The sequence below is a fragment of the Pseudorca crassidens genome, chromosome 1 (assembly GCF_039906515.1).
Source record: "Pseudorca crassidens isolate mPseCra1 chromosome 1, mPseCra1.hap1, whole genome shotgun sequence".
Lineage (NCBI taxonomy): Eukaryota > Metazoa > Chordata > Mammalia > Artiodactyla > Delphinidae > Pseudorca > Pseudorca crassidens.
Window position 1 is genome coordinate 76,205,855 of NC_090296.1, and position 18,833 is coordinate 76,224,687.

Here is an 18,833-nt window from a genome sequence, read left to right on the forward strand (position 1 = left end):
ATAATGGCAGGTAGGAGTGTTACAGACGGCCCTGGAGCTGGTATCTGGGTATTACCGTCGCTCCGACCGAAAGGGGATTTCGAGGGAGAGTAATAGAGACGTGATCTGGGCTAGAGGGGCCGGAGGTCGATAGACTGAGTGGCTAGAGAGGCCGGAGGTAAAGGGCTGTAGAAGTCGGGCGGACCCGGAATCCAGAGGAAACGGGACCATGACTTATGCTTATCTCTTCAAGTACATCATCATCGGGGACACAGGTAACCCGGGGCGAGAGCCCTCAAGCTGGGGCGGGGATTCGAAGCACCGAAATCGGGTCTTGGGGGCGGGGCTCATTCAGTGGGCTGGGCGATTAAGTGAAGCGGGGGCGGGGCGGGCGGCCGGGGGCGGGGCTCGGGACTCGGGGCTCGGGGCTCAGGGTTCCGGGCTCTCCGCTCCCCTTCCCGAGTCCCGGACGCCCCGACACTGGACTGTACCCGGGCGGCGTAACTCCTAGAACGCGCGTTCTCTTCTTTCAGGTGTGGGGAAGTCATGTCTCCTCCTGCAGTTTACAGACAAGAGGTTCCAGCCTGTCCACGACCTCACAATAGGTAAATGCATGTACCTGTCCTAGAATAGGTTATGAAATATGGCGAACTAAAGTGGAAAGTTAGCAGCCTTTGGTGTTCGAAGTAAAAAGTTACCTCTCCCTGTTTTTGAACTATTTAAAAGTTATGTTTAGTGAAGTGTGACTAATCAAATGCTGACAAATGGGGAGTAAGTAATTGAAAGGTAACTTTAAATTTAGAGATGAGCGTGAGGTATGGATTAGTTACTGTAGGATTTGTTTTCCCAAATGCAATTTGTATGTCTGTGGAAAATCCCACGGAAACATAACTATTCAAAAACTGGCCTTGCTTTGCGGTAAATTAGTGCGAACCTCACATGTGTTTTTCAAAGTAATCACTACTATATAGATTTTGTGTGTGTGTTGGAAAGGAGGAAGCAAATTGAAGACCCGTCCCAGACTTAGAATTCAAAGGTACGTGGAACTAATAACTTTTGTTTTAAAGAAAAGAGAATGATAGAGTTCAGAGACACACTGGTGATCCTGGGAAGTATGAACATCTTCCACATATTTGTGATAAGGCATGGCCTGCTGGGGCTTTAACGACCCTTTCCCCATAATCTCCATAACTCCAGCCCCCCCAAAAATATATGTGTAAAACTAGTCTTCTTGCCATGCAGATGCAGTTTCAGAATAAAATCCCTAGCTCCTATTCTTACTATATTGCCACTTCCAAGTCACACCTTATGGAAGTCTAAGTTACTACTGATCCCAAAGGACTTATTCAGAAATACCTAATGAGGTTAGAAAAGGATTTAGAGGATAGTATCAACAGGAAAATATTTTTGCAAATGAATATTAAGTGCACAACTACTCTGTGCTAGGTGCTAGTGATACAGTGCTTAACAAGGCAAACACTGTGCCTACATTGAAAGTCCAGTGTAGGAGGTGAGGCTGGGGGCAGATAATGACAAGTAAATTTCAACTGCAAAAGGGGAAAAGAGGTACCACCTCTATCAAGAGAGGCTGAAAATGGAAGAATGAGCAGGAGTTTGCCAGGCAAAGGGGTTGTAGAGATGAGGGAAAAGTGATCAGGGCAAGAAGGAATAAAATGTGCAAAGCCTCAGGAATAACAGAGATCAGGCTACATTTGGAAAACTGAAAGTAATTTAATATGGTTGGAGCATGGAATTTAAAGTGGAGAGTGGGAAGAAATAAGGCTAGAGAATATATTAGGGATGAAATTTTGAAACACCTGAAGGTAATGGGAGTAAGTTTCAAAACAAGTTTCGAAACAGAGGAATGAAGTGATCAAGTTTTTCCCAGAGTCCAGTATAGGCTGTGTTTCTTTCTGAATTCAGTTTTCTGTGCCAAGATAAACAAGGCAATTAGATAGAAAATATGTGCAAAATATGAAGGTTTCTGTGTAATTAGAGGAAGTTGCATAAAAGGGGACAAAAGTGTTATTTTTTAATTCTTCCCCACTGAAATTCCATTCTTCTTGTCCAGAAAGAAAACAAAATTAGTGACTTTTTTTTTTTAGTAACTATCACTATTCTTGATGAAGCAGTCCAGAGTAGTAAGAAGCAATTTCTTAATTTGTCTTATTGACTGCAGAACTTTAGAGTTGAGATTCTGGTCACACTGTGCCTGGGGCCACTGAATAGCAGAAGCTAGATTAGTGCTCTTTCTTACTTGGAAATCAGAAGTCCTGGAGTAAAGTACTGTATAAAAATAGAAAATAGGACAAATTGTTTGACTTATCATCAAGTAATTTTAATGTAAGTAATCTTCAATTTTTAAGTTTTGTCCTGACATAACCTTGAAAGAAGCTGAACGCCAGGTAAACCAAAATCTTTATCAGACTATCTGTTTCCAAACTCCTAGGAGGAAGGCTGTTTTCCAGTGAACTCTGGGAATTACTGGAGACCTGAAATGTTTCATTCTTGAGAACCTACTTCTTAGATAGGTGCTTTTCTAAAACAAAAATTCTAGAATTACAAAAAGAAATATTGTTTCATATAGAGGACTAGAGAGTGACTTTGAGAAAATATTAGGAAATATTTTCAAAATTTTTATAAGTTTTTAAAAAAGTTACAAACTTAAACATTACCTAATAACATTTAAGCATTAAATAATAATGCTAAAATTTTATTCACCTTTTCCTTGATTTATTAATTAGTTTTATCCCCATATCTGCTTTTTGGTTATATTTCCAAGATCATTATCTAGAGTACAGTTTTTAATTCTAGAAGGTAAGTAAAACTTCAAGGAGCACAAAATGAATTGGAGCAAATAGGCAGCTGTAATGTGCTTAGTGGTACTAAGTGCAGACAGAGGATGAGTCTTTAGCACATTGAGGAAAAGCATGAACCTCTCATTCAACATGGCTGTTGTTCATTCTTTCTCGCGGTTTTCACTGACAGGTGTGGAGTTTGGGGCCCGTATGGTCAACATTGATGGAAAACAAATCAAACTGCAAATCTGGGATACGGTGAGAGGAAACAAAAATACTTTAGTCCTGATGCAGGGGCAAAGGGCTATGATGGTGGGGCTAATGGTGGAGATCAGAGTAGTAGAAGAGTGAAATCAAAGAGATAGGGAAGCTTTCACTTCCATCTGTTACAGCTGCAAATTCTGAATGCCATATCTTTTTGTTTTAAATTACCCAAATAATATATGAGTTTGCTCTAGTAAAAATATTGATTACATAATCCCAAGTTGGGGAATTCCCTGGCAGTCCAGTGGTTAGGACTCTGTGCTTTCACTGCAAGGGCCCAGGTTCAATCCCTGGTCAGGGAACTAAGATCCCACAAGCCATGTGGCACGGCCAAAAAAAAAAAAAAAAAATCCCAAATTCATTTGTATTTTACTTTGGAATGCATTTTGATTCTTAGGAAATGAGCCTATCTGACTTTGTAGGAATGGATTATATATCTTGAAACTATATATAATCTGATGTTTCCATTTGGGGGAGATTAGAAAGCTGTTAATTCTCTTTATCTCCATCTTAATTCTTTGCTGCTTCAGATTTTTTTTTTACTGGGGATGGACAAAGATACCTCAGACTGATGCACACCAACCCAGATTGAACTGCTCACTCTTTCTAGCTTATTGGCTCACAAACTTTGGTTCAGGAACTTGGATTGAGATTAAGAAGTAAAGTGATTTGATTTTTTTTAATATCTTCATTGGAGTATAATTGCTTCACAATACTGTGTTAGATTCTATTGTACACCAAAGTGAATCAGCCATATGCATACGCCCTCTTGCATCTCCCTCCCACCCTCACTATCCCACCCCTTTAGGTCTTCACAAAGCACCGAGCTGATTTCCCTGTGCTATGCGGCTGCTTCCCACCAGCTGTTTTACATTTGGTAGTGTATATATGTCAATGCTACTCTCTCACTTCGTCCAAGCTTACCCTTCCCACTCCCTGTGTCCTCAAGCCCATTCTCTATGTCTACATCTTTATTCCTGCCCTGCAACTAGTTTCATCAGTACCACTTTTTTTTTTTTTAGATTCCATATATATGTGTTAGCATTCGGTATTTGTTCTTCTCTTTCTGACTTACTTCACTCTCTAGGTCCATCCACCTCACTACAAATAACTCAATTTCATTTCTTTTTATGGCTGAGTAATATTCCATTGTATACATGTGCCACATCTTCTTTATCCATTCATCTGTTGATGGACATTTAGATTGGTTCCATTTCCTGGCTATTGTAAATAGAGCTGCAATGAACATTGTGGGACATGTCTCTTTTTGAATTATAGTTTTCTCAGGGTATATGCCCAGTAGTGGGATTGCTGGGTCATATGGTAGTTCTATTTTTAGTTTTTTAAGAAACCTTCATACTGTTCTCCATAGTGGTTGTATCAATTCACATTCCCAGCAACAGTGCAGGAGGGTTCCCTTTTCACCACACCCTTTCCAGCATTTATTGTTTCTAGATTTTTTGATGATGGCCATTCTGACTGGTGTGAGGTGATACCTCATTGTAGTGTTGATCTGCATTTCTCTAGTAATTAGTGATGTTGAGCATCTTTTCATGTGCCTCTTGGCCATCTGTATGTCTTCCTTGGTGAAATGTCCATTTAGGTCTTCCACCCGTTTTTTAATTGGATTGTTTGTTTTTTTGATATTGAGCTCCATGAGCTGTTTGTATATTTTGGAGATTAATCCTCTGTCTATTGTTCATTTGCAAACATTTTCTCCCATTCTGAGGGTTGTCTTTTTGTCTTGTTCATGGTTTCCTTTGCTGTGCAAAAGCTTTTGTTTCATTAGGTCCCATTTGTTTATTTTTGTTTTTATTTCCTTTACTCTACGAGGTGAGTCAAAAAGATCTTGCCGTGGTTTATGTCAAAGAGTGTTTTTCCTATGTTTTCCTCTAAGAGTTTCATAGTGTCTGGTCTTACATTTAGGTTTTTAATCCTTTTTTTTTTTTTTTTTTCGGTACGTGGGCCTCTCACTGTTGTGGGATCCTCCCGGACCGGGACACGAACCCATGTCCCCTGCATCGGCAGGCGGACTCTCAACCACTGTGCCACCAGGGAAGCCCTTTAATCCATTTTGAGTTTATTTTTGTGTATGGTGTTAGGTAGTGTTCTAATTTCATTGTTTTACATGTAGTTGTCCAGTTTTCCCAGCACCACTTACTGAAGAGGCTATCTTTTCTCCATTGTATGTTCTTGCCTCCTTTGTAGTAAATTAGGTGACCATATGTGTGTGGGTTTATCTCTGGGCATTCTATCCTGTACCATTGATCTATATTTCTGTTTTTGTGCCAGTACCATACTGTCTTGATTACTGTAGCTTTGTGGTATAGTTTGAAGTCAGGAAGCCAGATTCCTCCAGCTCAATTTTTCTTTCTCAAGATTGCTTTGCCTATTCGAGGTCTTTTGTGTTTCCATACGAATTGTAAAAATTTTTCTTTAATTCCGTGAAGAATGCCACTGGTGGTTTGATAGGGATTGCATTGAATCTGTAGATTGCTTTGGGTAGTATAGGCATTTTCACAATGTTGAATCTTCCAATCCAGAACATGGTATATCTCTCCATCTGTCTATGTCATCTTTGATTTCTTTCATCAGTGTTTTATAGTTTTCTGAGTACAAATCTTTCACCTCCTTAGGCAGTTTATTCCTAGGTATTTTATTCTTTTTATTGCAGTGGTAAATGGGAGTGTTTCCTTAATTTATCTTTCTGATTTTTCATTGTTGGTGTGTAGGAATGCCAGAGATTTCTGTTCATTAATTTTGTATCCTGTAACCTTACCAAATTCATTGATTAGTTCTAGTAGTTTTCTGGTGGCGTCTTTAGGATTTTCTATGTACAGTATCGTGTCATCTGCAAACAGTGTCAGTTTTACTTCTTCTTTTACAATTTGTATTCCTTTTATTTCTTTTTTTTCTCTGATTGCTGTGGCTAGGACTTCCAAAACTATGTTGAATAAGAGTGGCAAGAGTGGGCATCCTTGTCTTATTCCTGATCTTAGTGGAAATGCTTTCAGTTTTTCACCATTGAGTATGATGCTTGCTGTGGGTTTGTCATTTGTGGCCTTTATTATGTTGAGGTAGTTTCCCTCTATGCCCATTTTCTGGAGAGTGTTTATCATAAACAGGTGTTGAATTATGTCGAAAGCTTTTTCTGCATCTATTGAGATGATCAGATGGTTTTTATTCCTTAATTTGTTAATGTGGTGTATCACATTGATTGATTTGCTATATATTGAAGTATCCTTGCATCCCTGGGATAAATCCCACTTGATCATGGTGTATGATCCTTTTAATGTATTGTTGAATCCTGTTTGCTAGTATTTTGTTGAGGATTTTTGCATCTATGTTCATCAGTGATATTGGTCTATAATTTTCTTTTTTTTGTGGTATCTTTTTCTGGTTTTGGTATCAGGGTGATGGTGGCTTCGTAGAATGAATTTGGGAGTGTTTCTCCCTCTGCAATTTTTTGGAAGGGTTTGAGAAGGATGGGTGTTAGCTCTTCTCTCTAAATGTTTGATAGGATTTGCCTGTGAAGCCATCTGGCCCTGGACTTTTGTTTGTTGGAATATTTTTAATTATGGTTTCAATTTTATTACTTGTGGTAGGTCTGTTTATATTTTCTAATTCTTTCTGGTTCAGTCTTGGAAAATTGTACCTTTCCAAGAATTTGTCCATTTCTTTGTGGTTGTCCATTTTATTGGCATATAATTGTTTGTAGTAGTCTCTTATAATCCTTTGTATTTCAGCAGTATCGGTTGTGATTTCTCCTTTTTCATTTCTAATTTTATTGATTTGCATCCTCTCCATTTTTTTCTTTATGAGTGTGGCTAAGGGTTTGTCAATTTTGTTTATCTTCTCAAAAAACCAGCTTTTAGTTTTATTGATCTTTGCTATTGTTTTCTTCATTTCTATTTCATTTATTTCTGCTCTGATTTTTATGATTTCTTTCCTTCTACTGACTTTGGGTTTCTTTGTTCTTCTTTCTCTAGTTGTTTTAAGTGTAGGGTTAGATTGTTTATTTGAGATTTAAAGTGATTTGATTTTAAAAAGCATTTCTGATGGCCCACCGGAAGTATTTTCATCTGCTAAAGTTAAATGCTGCCATATGATTCAACCATAACACAGGCCTCCTTCAGACTTTCCCTTTTAGTTCCTAGAAGGCCACAAGGAAGGAAGCTTTCAACCATAGCAGAAGACGAGAAAAAGTAAGATAAAAGCAAAACAGGGGCTTCCCTGGTGGCGCAGTGGTTGAGAGTCCACCTGCCGATGCAGGGGACACAGGTTCGTGCCCCAGTCCGGGAAGATCCCACATGCCATGGAGCAGCTGGGCCCATGAGCCATGGCCGCTGAGCCTGTGCGTCCGGAGCCTGTGCTCCTCAACGGGAGAGGCCACAGCAGTGAGAGGCCCGTGTACAGCAAAAAAAAAAAAGAAAACAAGCAAAACAGGAATCAAATAATTTAAGACATAAAACCATTAGAGGATAAATAAAATTTAAGTGAACTCTTGGAGGGAAAAAGCATGTTTTAAATCTTAAAGTTTTGTTAATATTACCAACAAACTTCTTTAAAATTATTTTTGGATTTTGTTGTTCTAATAGGTATGCAACTCATTAAAACATTTGTATGATTCCTTTTTTTAAATATATATTTTTATATTTATTTATTATGTATTTTTGGCTGTGTCGGGTCTTAGTTGTGACATGAGGGATCTTCACTGCAGCATGCGGGATCTTTTGTTGTGGCGTGCGGGCTTCTTTCTGGTTGTGGCCTGTGGGTTTTCTCTCTCTAGTTGTGGTGCGTGGGCTCTAGGGTGCGTGGGCTCTGTAGTTTGCGGCACACGGGGTCTCTCATTGAGGTGCATGGGCTTAGTTGCCACACGGCATGTGGGATCTTAGTTCCCCGACCAGGGATCGGACCCATGTCCCCTGCATTGGAAGGCAGATTCCTTACCACTGGACCACCAGGGAGGTCCCATTTGTGTGATTATTATAGTAAGAGATTCTTGTATTGTTGGAAAAGTAACCTTAGAATTAGTGTACTGGAACACTCTTCTCACCTTCAAACCTGGGTTTAGGTTATATGAAATAATGTCTAAGAAAACAAACTTTTGTGCTATGAAGTACTAAGCTCCTAAGTTTATTTATTTATTTTTTAAACATCTTTATTGGAGTATAATTGCTTTACAATGTTGTGTTAGTTTCTGCTTTATAACAAAATGAATCAGTTATACATACATATATTCCTCTTCCCTCTTGCGTCTCCCTCCCTCCCACCCTCCCTATCCCACCCCTCTAGGTGGTCACAAAGCACCCAACTGATCTCCCTGTGCTATGTGGCTTAAGCTCCTAAGTTTAAATTATGGATTCAACATATATAGAGTTTATAACTTTTGGCCCGTTACTGAGCTGTCCTTTGAGCCTAATTTTTCCCATTTGTGATATAATTAGTATCATTACTGTTACTGTTATTATACTATGAAAAAGCTATTTATTTTCCACATCTTAGTTTTCCTATCTTTAAATTATGAACAGTAGTCTTCCTTCCTAAACTGTATGTTGGAATATGAGGATAAAGAATTTCAAGAATGTGAAAACTTTTCCTATAGGATAGATTCAGTGCTCAGGGTATTCATATTTAGATGATTTTGCTTCCTTTAATGAAAACCCAAAAAAAACCCCAAAACTTCTTCCATCAGGAAACCAAAAGTATCCAGTATATGGGGGAATTAATAAATTGCTCAGTTATAAATAAAACCTAATATCTTGGCCCCAGTTGGAAATGAGATTAGAGTATAAACAGTTGGGTTTGTTTTAGGAAAACTCTGTCCTGGGCCCTGGGCTTCTTTCCCTATTTGTTATTCCTGTTTGCCATGACAAGATCCCAGCAAGGGACATCTTGGTAGTCCTGCCTTTATTAGTGGAACACTAAAGGTTAATCAGCATATGCCCAATTTAAGTGTTTTGTATCTAATTTTCTACATTGATCCATCAAAAGGAAACTTCCATTAGACAGGGCATTGGCATTCTAAGATAATTTTCCTTTTTATAGATAAAGGAATAGAAACAGAAAAGAAAAGTTAATGTGATATGTTCAGCATCATATGGGATTGAAAATACTCTGAGTTTCTAGTTCTATTTCCAGTTCTTTCCTAGGGGATATTGGGAAATGTATGGGAATGTCTTTGATTGTCACACTGTGGGGCACTACTAGCATTGCAACGGGGAGCCAGCGATGCTAAACATAAGCAATTTGATGGACAGTCTCATAGGAAGAGTTGACCCACCCAAAATATCCATTGCACTGTCATTGAAAAATATTGATTTCCCACCTGGACTTTTCCCTGGGCAGTCAGGTTTCCTTTTCCCTAATTCTCTTTTCTTCTTTTTTTTCTTTTTTTTTTTGCTGTACGCGGGCCTCTCACTGCTGTGGCCTCTCCCGTTGCGGAGCACAGCCTCCGGACGCGCAGGCTCAGCGGCCATGGCTCACGGGCCCAGCCGCTCCGCGGCATGTGGGATCTTCCCAGACTGGGGCACGAACCCGTGTCCCCTGCATCGGCAGGCGGACTCTCAACCACTGCGCCACAGGGAAGCCCCTCTTTTCTTACTAGAAGTTCTTTTGTAAAATTAAGTCCTTTGTGTTAGAGTGGCATTTGATCAAGTAATTTCTCTGGAAATAACCTGGTTTTGTTGGGATTCTTTTTGTTGTCATGTTGATGGAAAAGGCTGGACAAGAATCCTTCCGTTCTATCACCCGTTCCTACTACAGGGGAGCAGCCGGAGCACTGCTGGTGTACGACATTACAAGGTGAGTAACATCTGGTGGGTGAGAGGCAGATTCTTTCCTCTGTTCTCAATATCTTTTTTATCTACTGAATCTAGTTAGAATGCTAAAGAGGAAAGGCCTCTCTAATATTTTTCTTTACACATATAATGTTCCCCCTTTTCCCATACATTTGGAATTGCTTTGGCGTTTTGAAATAAGCCTTTGACCCACTTTCTAAACTTTTCTGCTGTAGGCGTGAAACCTTCAACCACTTGACCTCATGGTTAGAGGATGCCCGGCAGCACTCTAGCTCCAACATGGTTATCATGCTGATTGGGAATAAGAGGTAAAATTTTATTTGTATAAATAATAAATACCAGGAGTCATCTAGGTACTCTGTGGACATTGGATCATTTGGGCCCTAAACTTTTTTAGTTTAGGTACATTTAGTGTCTCAGTTAAAAAAAAAAAAAATTATTGTGGTTAAAATATACATAACAGGGCTTCCCTGGTGGCGCAGTGGTTGAGAGTCCGCCTGCCAATGCAGGGGACACGGGTTCGTGACCCGGTCTGGGAAGATCCCACATGCCGCGGAGCGGCTGGTCCCGTGAGCCATGGCTGCTGAGCCTGCGCGTCCAGAGCCTGTGCTCCGCAACAGGAGAGGCCACAACAGTGAGAGGCCCGCGTACCGCAAAAAACAAAAACAAAAACAAAAACATATATATATACACATATATACACGTAACATAAAATTTACCATTTTAACCATTTTTAAGTAGATAGTTCTGTGGCATTAAGTATATTTACATTGTTCTGTAACCATCACCACCATTCATCTCCAGAACGTTTTCATCTTCCCCGACTGAGACTCTGTTACCATAAACAGTAACTCCACATTCCGCATCCCACCAGCCCCTAGCAACCACCATTCTACTTCCTGTCTCAATAAAGTTGACTATTCTAGGCACCACATATAAGTGGAATCATACAATAGTTGTCTTCTTATTACTGGCTTATTTCATTTAGCATAACGTCTGCAAAATTTATCCATATTGTAGCATGTGTTAGACTTTCCTTCCCTTTTAAGGGTGGATAGTAGTCCATTGTATGTATTTACCACATTTTGTTTATTCATCCATTGATGTACACTTCAGTTGCTTCTACCTTTTGGCTATTGTGAATAATGCTTCTTGTCAACATGGGTGTACAGATATCTGTTTGGGTCCCTGCTTTCAATTCTTTAGAGTATATACCCAGAAGTGGAATTGCTGGATCTTATGGAAATTCTGTTTGATTTTTTGAGGTACCGCTGTATAGTTTTCCATAGTGGCTACACCATTTAACATTACTACCAACAATGCACAAGGGTTCCAGTTTCTCCACATCCTCACCAACACTTGTTATTCTCAATAAATTTTCTAAGGCACCCATAGGCCAAAAGACATACCTAATAGTTTTGTTATTAAATAAATCTAAACAAGATAACAAGTATTTTTGTCATAACAACTAACTGAAAAATGAAAAACATAAATTAAAAGAAAAATAATTTTCTATTTCATTCTTAAATAACCATGACAGCACAGCTTCTCAAACCTTGGAATCAATATTGGACACTACCACTCTCCGTTCCAAATTGATTTTAGTGCAGGGTTTGCTTTTTGTCACAGCAACTGCCAAAAAGTCAGCTTCGCAAAGATGTGCAAATGTTGAATGGAATCTGTCAGGATCTGATGGTGACATTGCCAGTTATATCAAGCTTATAATTTATTTGGTGTTCTGATGTTGAGTGTTGCTGTGTTTCCCTTGAATATTTAAAGTAACCTGTGGCACCCTTGTGAGTTTGTAGTAGTGCCTAAGGTGCATCGTTTGAGAACTGTGGCCACAGACTAATTGTACTCATTTATTGGTTCAACCAATTTATGGAAAACCTGTTATGTCTTAGACATTGTGCCAGACCCTGAGTGTGCAAGGTGAAAACAAAGCCCTGCCCCCATTCCCATGGAGCTTACCGTCAATGGGGACATAGTTATTGAATATAAAATGATTTGTATCTGATTATAAATTATGATAAATGCAGCGAAGGGGAAGAAAAAGGGCACTATAAAAAAGAGTACCAGGGTACTTATTTTTGATTTAGAGTTGTAATTTAAGCTGGAATCTGAAGGATGTGCAAGAGTTCAGTGGGCAAAGATTTTAAAAAGTATCAAATAGGGGTAAAAAGCTGTGTGAAAGCCTTAAACTGGAAAGAAGCTCGATAAGTTTAAAATGTTGAAAGAACCCTGGTATGGTTGGACTAAATCAGAGGGGAATGGTGCAAGATGAAGTTGGAAAAGAAGGCAGGGGCCAGATCTCATCATGGCACTTACTGATCTGAGAGAGGAGTTTGGATTTTATTCTAAATACAGTAGGAAGCATTTAAGAGTTTTAAGCAGAGAAGTAGCTTGATCAGGTTTTAAAAGATCACCCTGGAGGGGAGCAAGGGTTGACGTGGATCTTAGCAGCAGCAGTCCAAGTGAGAGAGTGGTGGATTAGACTAGGTCGATGACGCAGAGAGAGAAAAGTATGATTTTAAGGTACATTTTGGAGTACCTCGCTTTGGGGTGCATAGGGTATTTGGAGTGAAGGAGGAAAAGGTGTTAATAATGTCTTGGTTTTTGGCTTGTGCCATTTATGGAGATGTGGAAGCTTGGGACAGAATCAGGACATTTCATTTTGATGTACTTCTGAGGTGCCTTTTACACATCAGAGTGGAAATGAAGAACAGACAAATGGACAAACTGATCTGGGGCTTAGAGGTGTGTCTGGGCTAGAGGTACAAATTTTGGACTGTTGCCATTAAGGGTTAGTTCTTCCCTGGTCTTCACAGAGCTGATGAATAATAAATCTACATTTTGTAGGTTTGTTGTTCTCTAATGGACTTACTCCTTGTTTTTTTTTTTTATGGTGAAAAACTGGAATCCTCCCAAATGAAAATTTCCTATTAGAAAAATGAAAATCAGGCAGTTCACCATTGCCTTATTCTGCAGCCTTTTATCTTGTCTTGCATAAAGTCTTTCCATGCCACTTTATTTTTTCTCATTCCTTGGCTCTGTCTTCACATCCTCAGTATCACCTAATTTTTTTTTTTTTTTTTTTTCGATACGCGGGCCTCTCACTGTTGTGGCCTCTCCCGTTGTGGAGCACAGGCTCCGGACGCACAGGCTCAGCGGCCATGGCTTACGGGCTCAGCCGCTCCGCGGCATGTGGGATCTTCCCGGAGCGGGGCACGAACCCGTGTCCCCTGCATCGGCAGGCGGACTCTCAACCACTGCGCCACCAGGGAAGCCCAGTATCACCTAATTTTATCCATATCATTTTCTCTGAATCCCTCATTTCCCTGGTGGCAGGCTGCTACTTATTATACACATTAATAATGAGACTAGTGTGTGTTAAGGCAGCTGTGTTCTCCGTATTCCTGGCTCTCTCTCTTCTTTCTTGTAGATTGATTCTAGTAAAGAGGAAGACACTTATCACTATGGGATTTGACATCTATGACTTTTCTACTTTCCAGTAACTGGAATTTCCCTTTCCTCTTCTTTCCTTTGCTTTAACTGGATCTCATTCAAAAAAGCAGCATAAGGCATAGACCTTGAGTAACTAGGGGGCTTGCCTAACCTCTTATAAACCTTTTTGTCTGTAATAAGAGTAAGGTATTATCCTCAACCATGCAGCAGCTGTCAAGAATCTGATCTGAAGAATATTTTCCAAGAGGCTACAGAAATCAGTAACCCTATACGAGGAACATCATGCAGGATCTACATTCTTTATGGATTAACTGGCAGTTGAAACAGCTATGGGATTCTTTTAGAACAAGAGTTTCTTCTTTCACTTGGATCTTTTTTTAGTTTTCTTCCCAATTAATCTCTTGCAGTGACTTAGAATCCCGTAGGGATGTGAAGAGAGAAGAGGGAGAGGCCTTTGCTCGGGAGCATGGACTTATATTCATGGAAACGTCAGCCAAAACAGCCTGCAATGTTGAAGAGGTACTATTTGGGAAAAAGTAGGGAAAGTTTTCAGAGATTATACCATATCTTTGTCCTTTAATTCAGAATTCTCTTCCCTTATAAGACATGGGTAAGAAAAGGATGTCTTATGGTCATAGTGACCATATGTCTCCCTTTAAGGGAATTTTTCCATTTCTTTTTCCTTGATTCCTAAGGCTTTACTTTTATATTAGGTAGCATTAATTGGTAAGTGTGGATTGACACTACTGTTATTTGTAAATCAGTAGAACTAATGGATTCTACTTTAGTCATTCGTAAGCCTGATACTGACTGTATCTTCAGTAACTAACTGAGAAGAGAGCATGTTTGTTTTATTTGCAGAGGGTACCAGCCTAGGAACCCTAGGTATATCGTGTGTCAGTACCAAAATACCATAGAATCCCCTTTTTCTTTTTGAAACTACTCTCAATGGCTTTTACAGGGCCTTTGGGGGACCATCTGTATTTTTACTCCATTCTCCTAATATTTCCTAATTCACCTTTGAAATCCAAATAGGAATAATATTTATATTCTCTTTTCTTAATCTCTCTACCTAAACTTGAGCCTAATACTATGGTTTATGTTTCCTTTAGGCCTTCATTAACACAGCCAAAGAAATATATAGGAAGATCCAGCAGGGTTTATTTGATGTCCACAATGAGGTGAGATAGGGTGGGGGTCTGACAATGAACTTTGCTTTGTCTTAAACAGGATAGGAAGCTCCCTAGAATGTAAGCACTTCCTATCTAACATGATACTATTTGAAGCTATGCCAATTTATACTTGATTTTTTTTTTTTTATGTAGGTACACAGAAACCTGTCATCCTTTTCGTTTTTTCTCAAGTCTGAGACCCAGAATGCTTAAAGAGATTATTAATTGGTGATCTAAAAGGTTTATACGTTATGGGAGATTTTCTTTTCAACCTCAGTTTTTTACTATTCCAGAGCTTGGGGAAGTGTGATTCTTAATTGCTCAGCGCGGCCATTTCTGTAAAGCAAATTTGGGGTCAAAACAGAAAAAGGGATTATATGCTAATATGCTGCCACTTCTCTTTTACCTCCTCTTACTCTTAACCTAATCACATCCTGATTCTGCACATAGCTTTGAAACTTAAGTATAACAGTCACTTTAAAAATGGGCATGAAAGCCACTTCTGGTCATCGATAATACCAGAGCTGGTCATCTCATCTTCACTGTCACAGATTACTGTTCCACAGCAGTCTGGCTAGAGTGCATGGTTACTTGCCAAGGCCATATCTACTTCTAGAAAACGTGATTAATGATTTCTCCTTTTACCCCTCTCCTTTCTCCCACTTAACTTTCACACTGAGGTGGGAACTACTGCCTCTTTTCTTCTACAGGCAAATGGCATCAAGATTGGCCCCCAGCAGTGTATTTCAACGTCAGTGGGACTCAGTGCCTCCCAGCGGAGCTCTCGTGACATGGGGTCCGACTCTGGCTGCTGCTGAACATCTGGCCTGGACTCTTTTTTCCTTCCTGGAACAGCTTCAGATAAATAGGCTTAAAGAAAGAGGTCTTACTTGCTTTGGCTGAGAAAAGCCTCTTTTCAAGGTGTGATGTTTTGCCTTTCCACTTAAAGACCAGGGGAGAATTTGGGCCCTTATTGACCTGTCCTTCTTCAGGGACGTGAGCATTCCCTATAGATTAGGGCTCTTCTCATCCTTCTATTTTAATTTCTAAAATGTTAGGATCAAAGCTGATTGTCATGGTAGTTCAAAAATAAATTCTTTTATAAGCATATACAATCTACTCCCCACCAAGAATTAGTAACAATGGTCTAGGACCTTCTGCTTGAGCACTTGAGATTACTGGGATCCAGCTGGCCTTTTGACCATAGATCCTCAGTCTTGGGATTTCATTGAATTTTTTCACTTGCCACGTCATAAGATGTGTTGCAGATAGTGGTTCCTTCTACTTGAACTGCTCAAGGATGCTGAATACTTCTCCATCATCCCATTACTAGTTTCTCTGTCTTAGAGTAACTACAAAATTTTGAAAGCAGTGGAGTTGCTCCTGGACCTGTAGCCACTTACTATCATTACCTAGAGAAAACATCTTTCCCTGTTCATTTTGTTTTAGGGACCAGACCTACCATTAGTAAGTCAGTGTCTTTCACCAAATAGACTCCTACTGTTTCATCACACACACTTCTTAAGAAGACCTATTTAGACTTTCTATTGTAGTCAAGCTAATCTGCTTACTGGACATGACATATTTGCTTCCACTCCTATGCCTTTGCACATGCCCTACTCTCCACTAACATTATACTCAAAGTCCACATTTTTTTCCTTCAGAACGCCTTCTTTGACTGACCTAGGGACTTCTGAACAATTATTGACATAGTACCTTTTAGCTTTCATATATTGTTTATTCATATGTATATTTATTTGTATTTATGTTGCTTTGTAAATATGTTTTATAGTAGCTTTGTGTGTGGAACCTGTCTCCCCATGTAGGTTGTAAGCTCCTTGAGAGTAGTAACCGTGTTATCCTTTTAGTTTTGTAAACCGCTTCCTCCACCATTCCTTCGGTGCCTAGTGCTATTCCTGTGATCACTGAATTTGACTGACATACTTAAAGACCTGGAACAGGTTTATCTTAGGCTGCAGAGGAAACAAAAGGCCTTAGCGTCATCTCTTTGTAATTCTATCTCAATCTCTTCCACCTGCTTACCCTGGATTCTATATTGCTCTTCTCCCTCTCCTCTCTCTCCCTTCCCTGGCCCTTCACCTCCATTCCATGCAGCGTACACTAAGGCTGCCTGCTTCCAAGCAGTCAAATGAGTGGATACTTCTCCAGCCATTCTCCTTTTCAAGAGCATATAATTCTATCCTAGTCAGCTTTGCCTTAGCTTCACTAATCATGCAGCCTTCTGGGCCAGTTGCTATGTCATTTTGACTTGATGTCCCATTCTCTTCCACAGCACTGAGGTCTCGTGAATTTTCCTCATTGTTTTTGTTGTTGATGAATTGTTTCATAATTAAATATATGCATGTATCCAAGCTGCTGACATTTCGTGTGTCATTTCTGATTGTATCCCAAACATAAGTAGATACTCTCTCCTTCTAGGGAATTGTATCAAAGGTATTGGCAGAAGCCTCCTTAAGATACATTCATTTTATACAGGATTCTGCCCCCAGTAGTAGTGGTATTCTTTAATAGTGCACCACAGGAAGTTGGAAGGCATTTGGAGTATTGCTTTGATTATCGTTTGGTTTGGTTTTTGAAAAATCCTACCTCATTCTAAAAGGGATTGAGGCTGTTGAATTTGGCTTGCCCCCTCACAACAGGGACAGAACTAAAGTAAATATAACTTAATAGTTTCTGTACAGGAGTTTTCCTTTACCAACCAAAAAAACCTTTAGTGATTGGGATGAATCAGAGCACTGATCAGAGATAGCATTCTGCCTAGAGCTGCTGCTTTCAGAGTCATTAAAGGATACCATTTTGATATTTTAGAGTGTATCTTTTTGATCTGAATCCCACATCCAGTTATTTTATCCAAACCACTGATAACCTTCTATACTCAGGTATTTCACCAATTTTAGGGAAGCATGAGAAACAGAAATACCTGGGCAAATTCATGACCTGTATTGATCATTGCTGATGTTCTGAATGAAATGGTCATGAAGAATTATAGAAAGTGGATCTCCCACTCCCATGTGAAGAATCGTAGTTATAAGATAATATGGGTGTTGGTTGGTTTTTGAAGGCCAGGACTATTGGAAGTCATATTTATAGCAGTCTAAATCATTACTATTTATAGATCATTGAGGATAGCAGGCACACCCATTCCCCTTTCTGTAATGCTTATTAACTGGTTCTTTAGGTAGTAGGTTTATTTTGTATCAAATAAGCAGAAGGATAATAGGTTCTCATTCTAGAAACTTAGTAATTAAGATCATATCTGTCTACGCATTTACAGACAGATATATTGTTCTGGTAAGTCCTAATACTAACATCAAGTTTAATTTGGCCAACAGATTTTGTTCAATATACAGAGAAATGTATTTGGCCAAGTTTAATCACTTCTGCGATAAAATACTGATTCGTGTGACTCCTTAAGGTCTCTGAGCTCCCATGTATGACCATGCAAATGTTACTCCTTGAGAAATTCCTTTAATGATACGGAAAGATTCCCTTCACTCAATAATTCAAAAAAATAAAAACTTCTTGTAGCAAGTTGTAATAGCAGTAGAGATTTAAACTAAAAAAACACGGGAAAAATCTCATTGAGGGCAAGAGAATTTCACCTACACTAAAATTATTAACAATTTAAACGCAGTTATTAGAACATTACTCTGCAGCCAATGTTTCTAAGGCAGTCTCTTAATGCCCCTCCTCCTTGCATATAATTTCACCTTTAAGACTTCTGCTCTCTATCTGTAGTCACAGGTAGTTTGGGTCTATTGATGAACTTAGGCCTTTAAAAAAAAAAAAAAAGTTGAAATTCTTCCCTGAATCCTGTTCATTTCCAACTGACTAGCAGTACTCTGTACCGTCAAAGAATACTGGAAACCTTGCACGTGAAGCATAAGGATTAGAAGCATCTAGAATAGATGCATAACCTATGTTGATCTTATGCTGATATCCTGAGGAGTGAGGTGTCTCCAGAGGATTATCCCAGGAACTCGGAAAATCCACTCATTCCGAGAATGCATTTTTGCTTCTTTGATTTGGTCAAGATCGCTTCCCTCGTATGAGAGAGAGGGTGGGGGCTGCCTCCAAGCGCATTCAGCACTATTCCAGATTTTCTCCCCATCGTGACTGAGGGATACTCTGATCATCTAAAGGACAGTACATGGGGGCTGCACCTAAGTAGTCCGACAGAACGCCGAAAGGGACTTCAAATTCCTTAAGCACTCCTTCCTCCTCCCCGCCCTAAGGCACCAGCCCGATCCAAGATGGCTTCCCAGAAACAGGTAACTAAACGTTGTTTTCGTTTAGAGCGCCCCCAACGGCGGGGATCAAGAAAAGATGCCGAG

At 39.6% G+C, this 18,833-nt stretch overlaps 1 protein-coding gene across 4 annotated transcripts; it reads left to right on the plus strand.

Annotated features, from left to right (window-relative positions):
* Positions 1–5: 5 nt before the first annotated feature.
* RAB2B (RAB2B, member RAS oncogene family) lies at positions 6–16,850 on the plus strand. Of its 4 annotated transcripts, XM_067740997.1 has the most exons (9): positions 13–254; positions 513–584; positions 2,968–3,035; positions 9,763–9,845; positions 10,057–10,149; positions 13,714–13,825; positions 14,419–14,487; positions 14,632–14,718; positions 15,189–16,850. In XM_067740997.1, exons 1-8 carry the CDS (start codon positions 209–211, stop codon positions 14,689–14,691), a joined length of 603 nt encoding a protein of 200 aa, XP_067597098.1. In that variant the 5' UTR covers positions 13–208; the 3' UTR covers positions 14,692–14,718; positions 15,189–16,850. The 4 variants fall into 4 exon arrangements, with proteins under 4 accessions (XP_067597104.1, XP_067597098.1, XP_067597082.1 ...); XM_067740981.1 differs by lacking the exon at positions 14,632–14,718 and having other exon boundaries at positions 15,159–16,850; XM_067740987.1 differs by lacking the exon at positions 14,632–14,718.
* Positions 16,851–18,833: the final 1,983 nt, after the last annotated feature.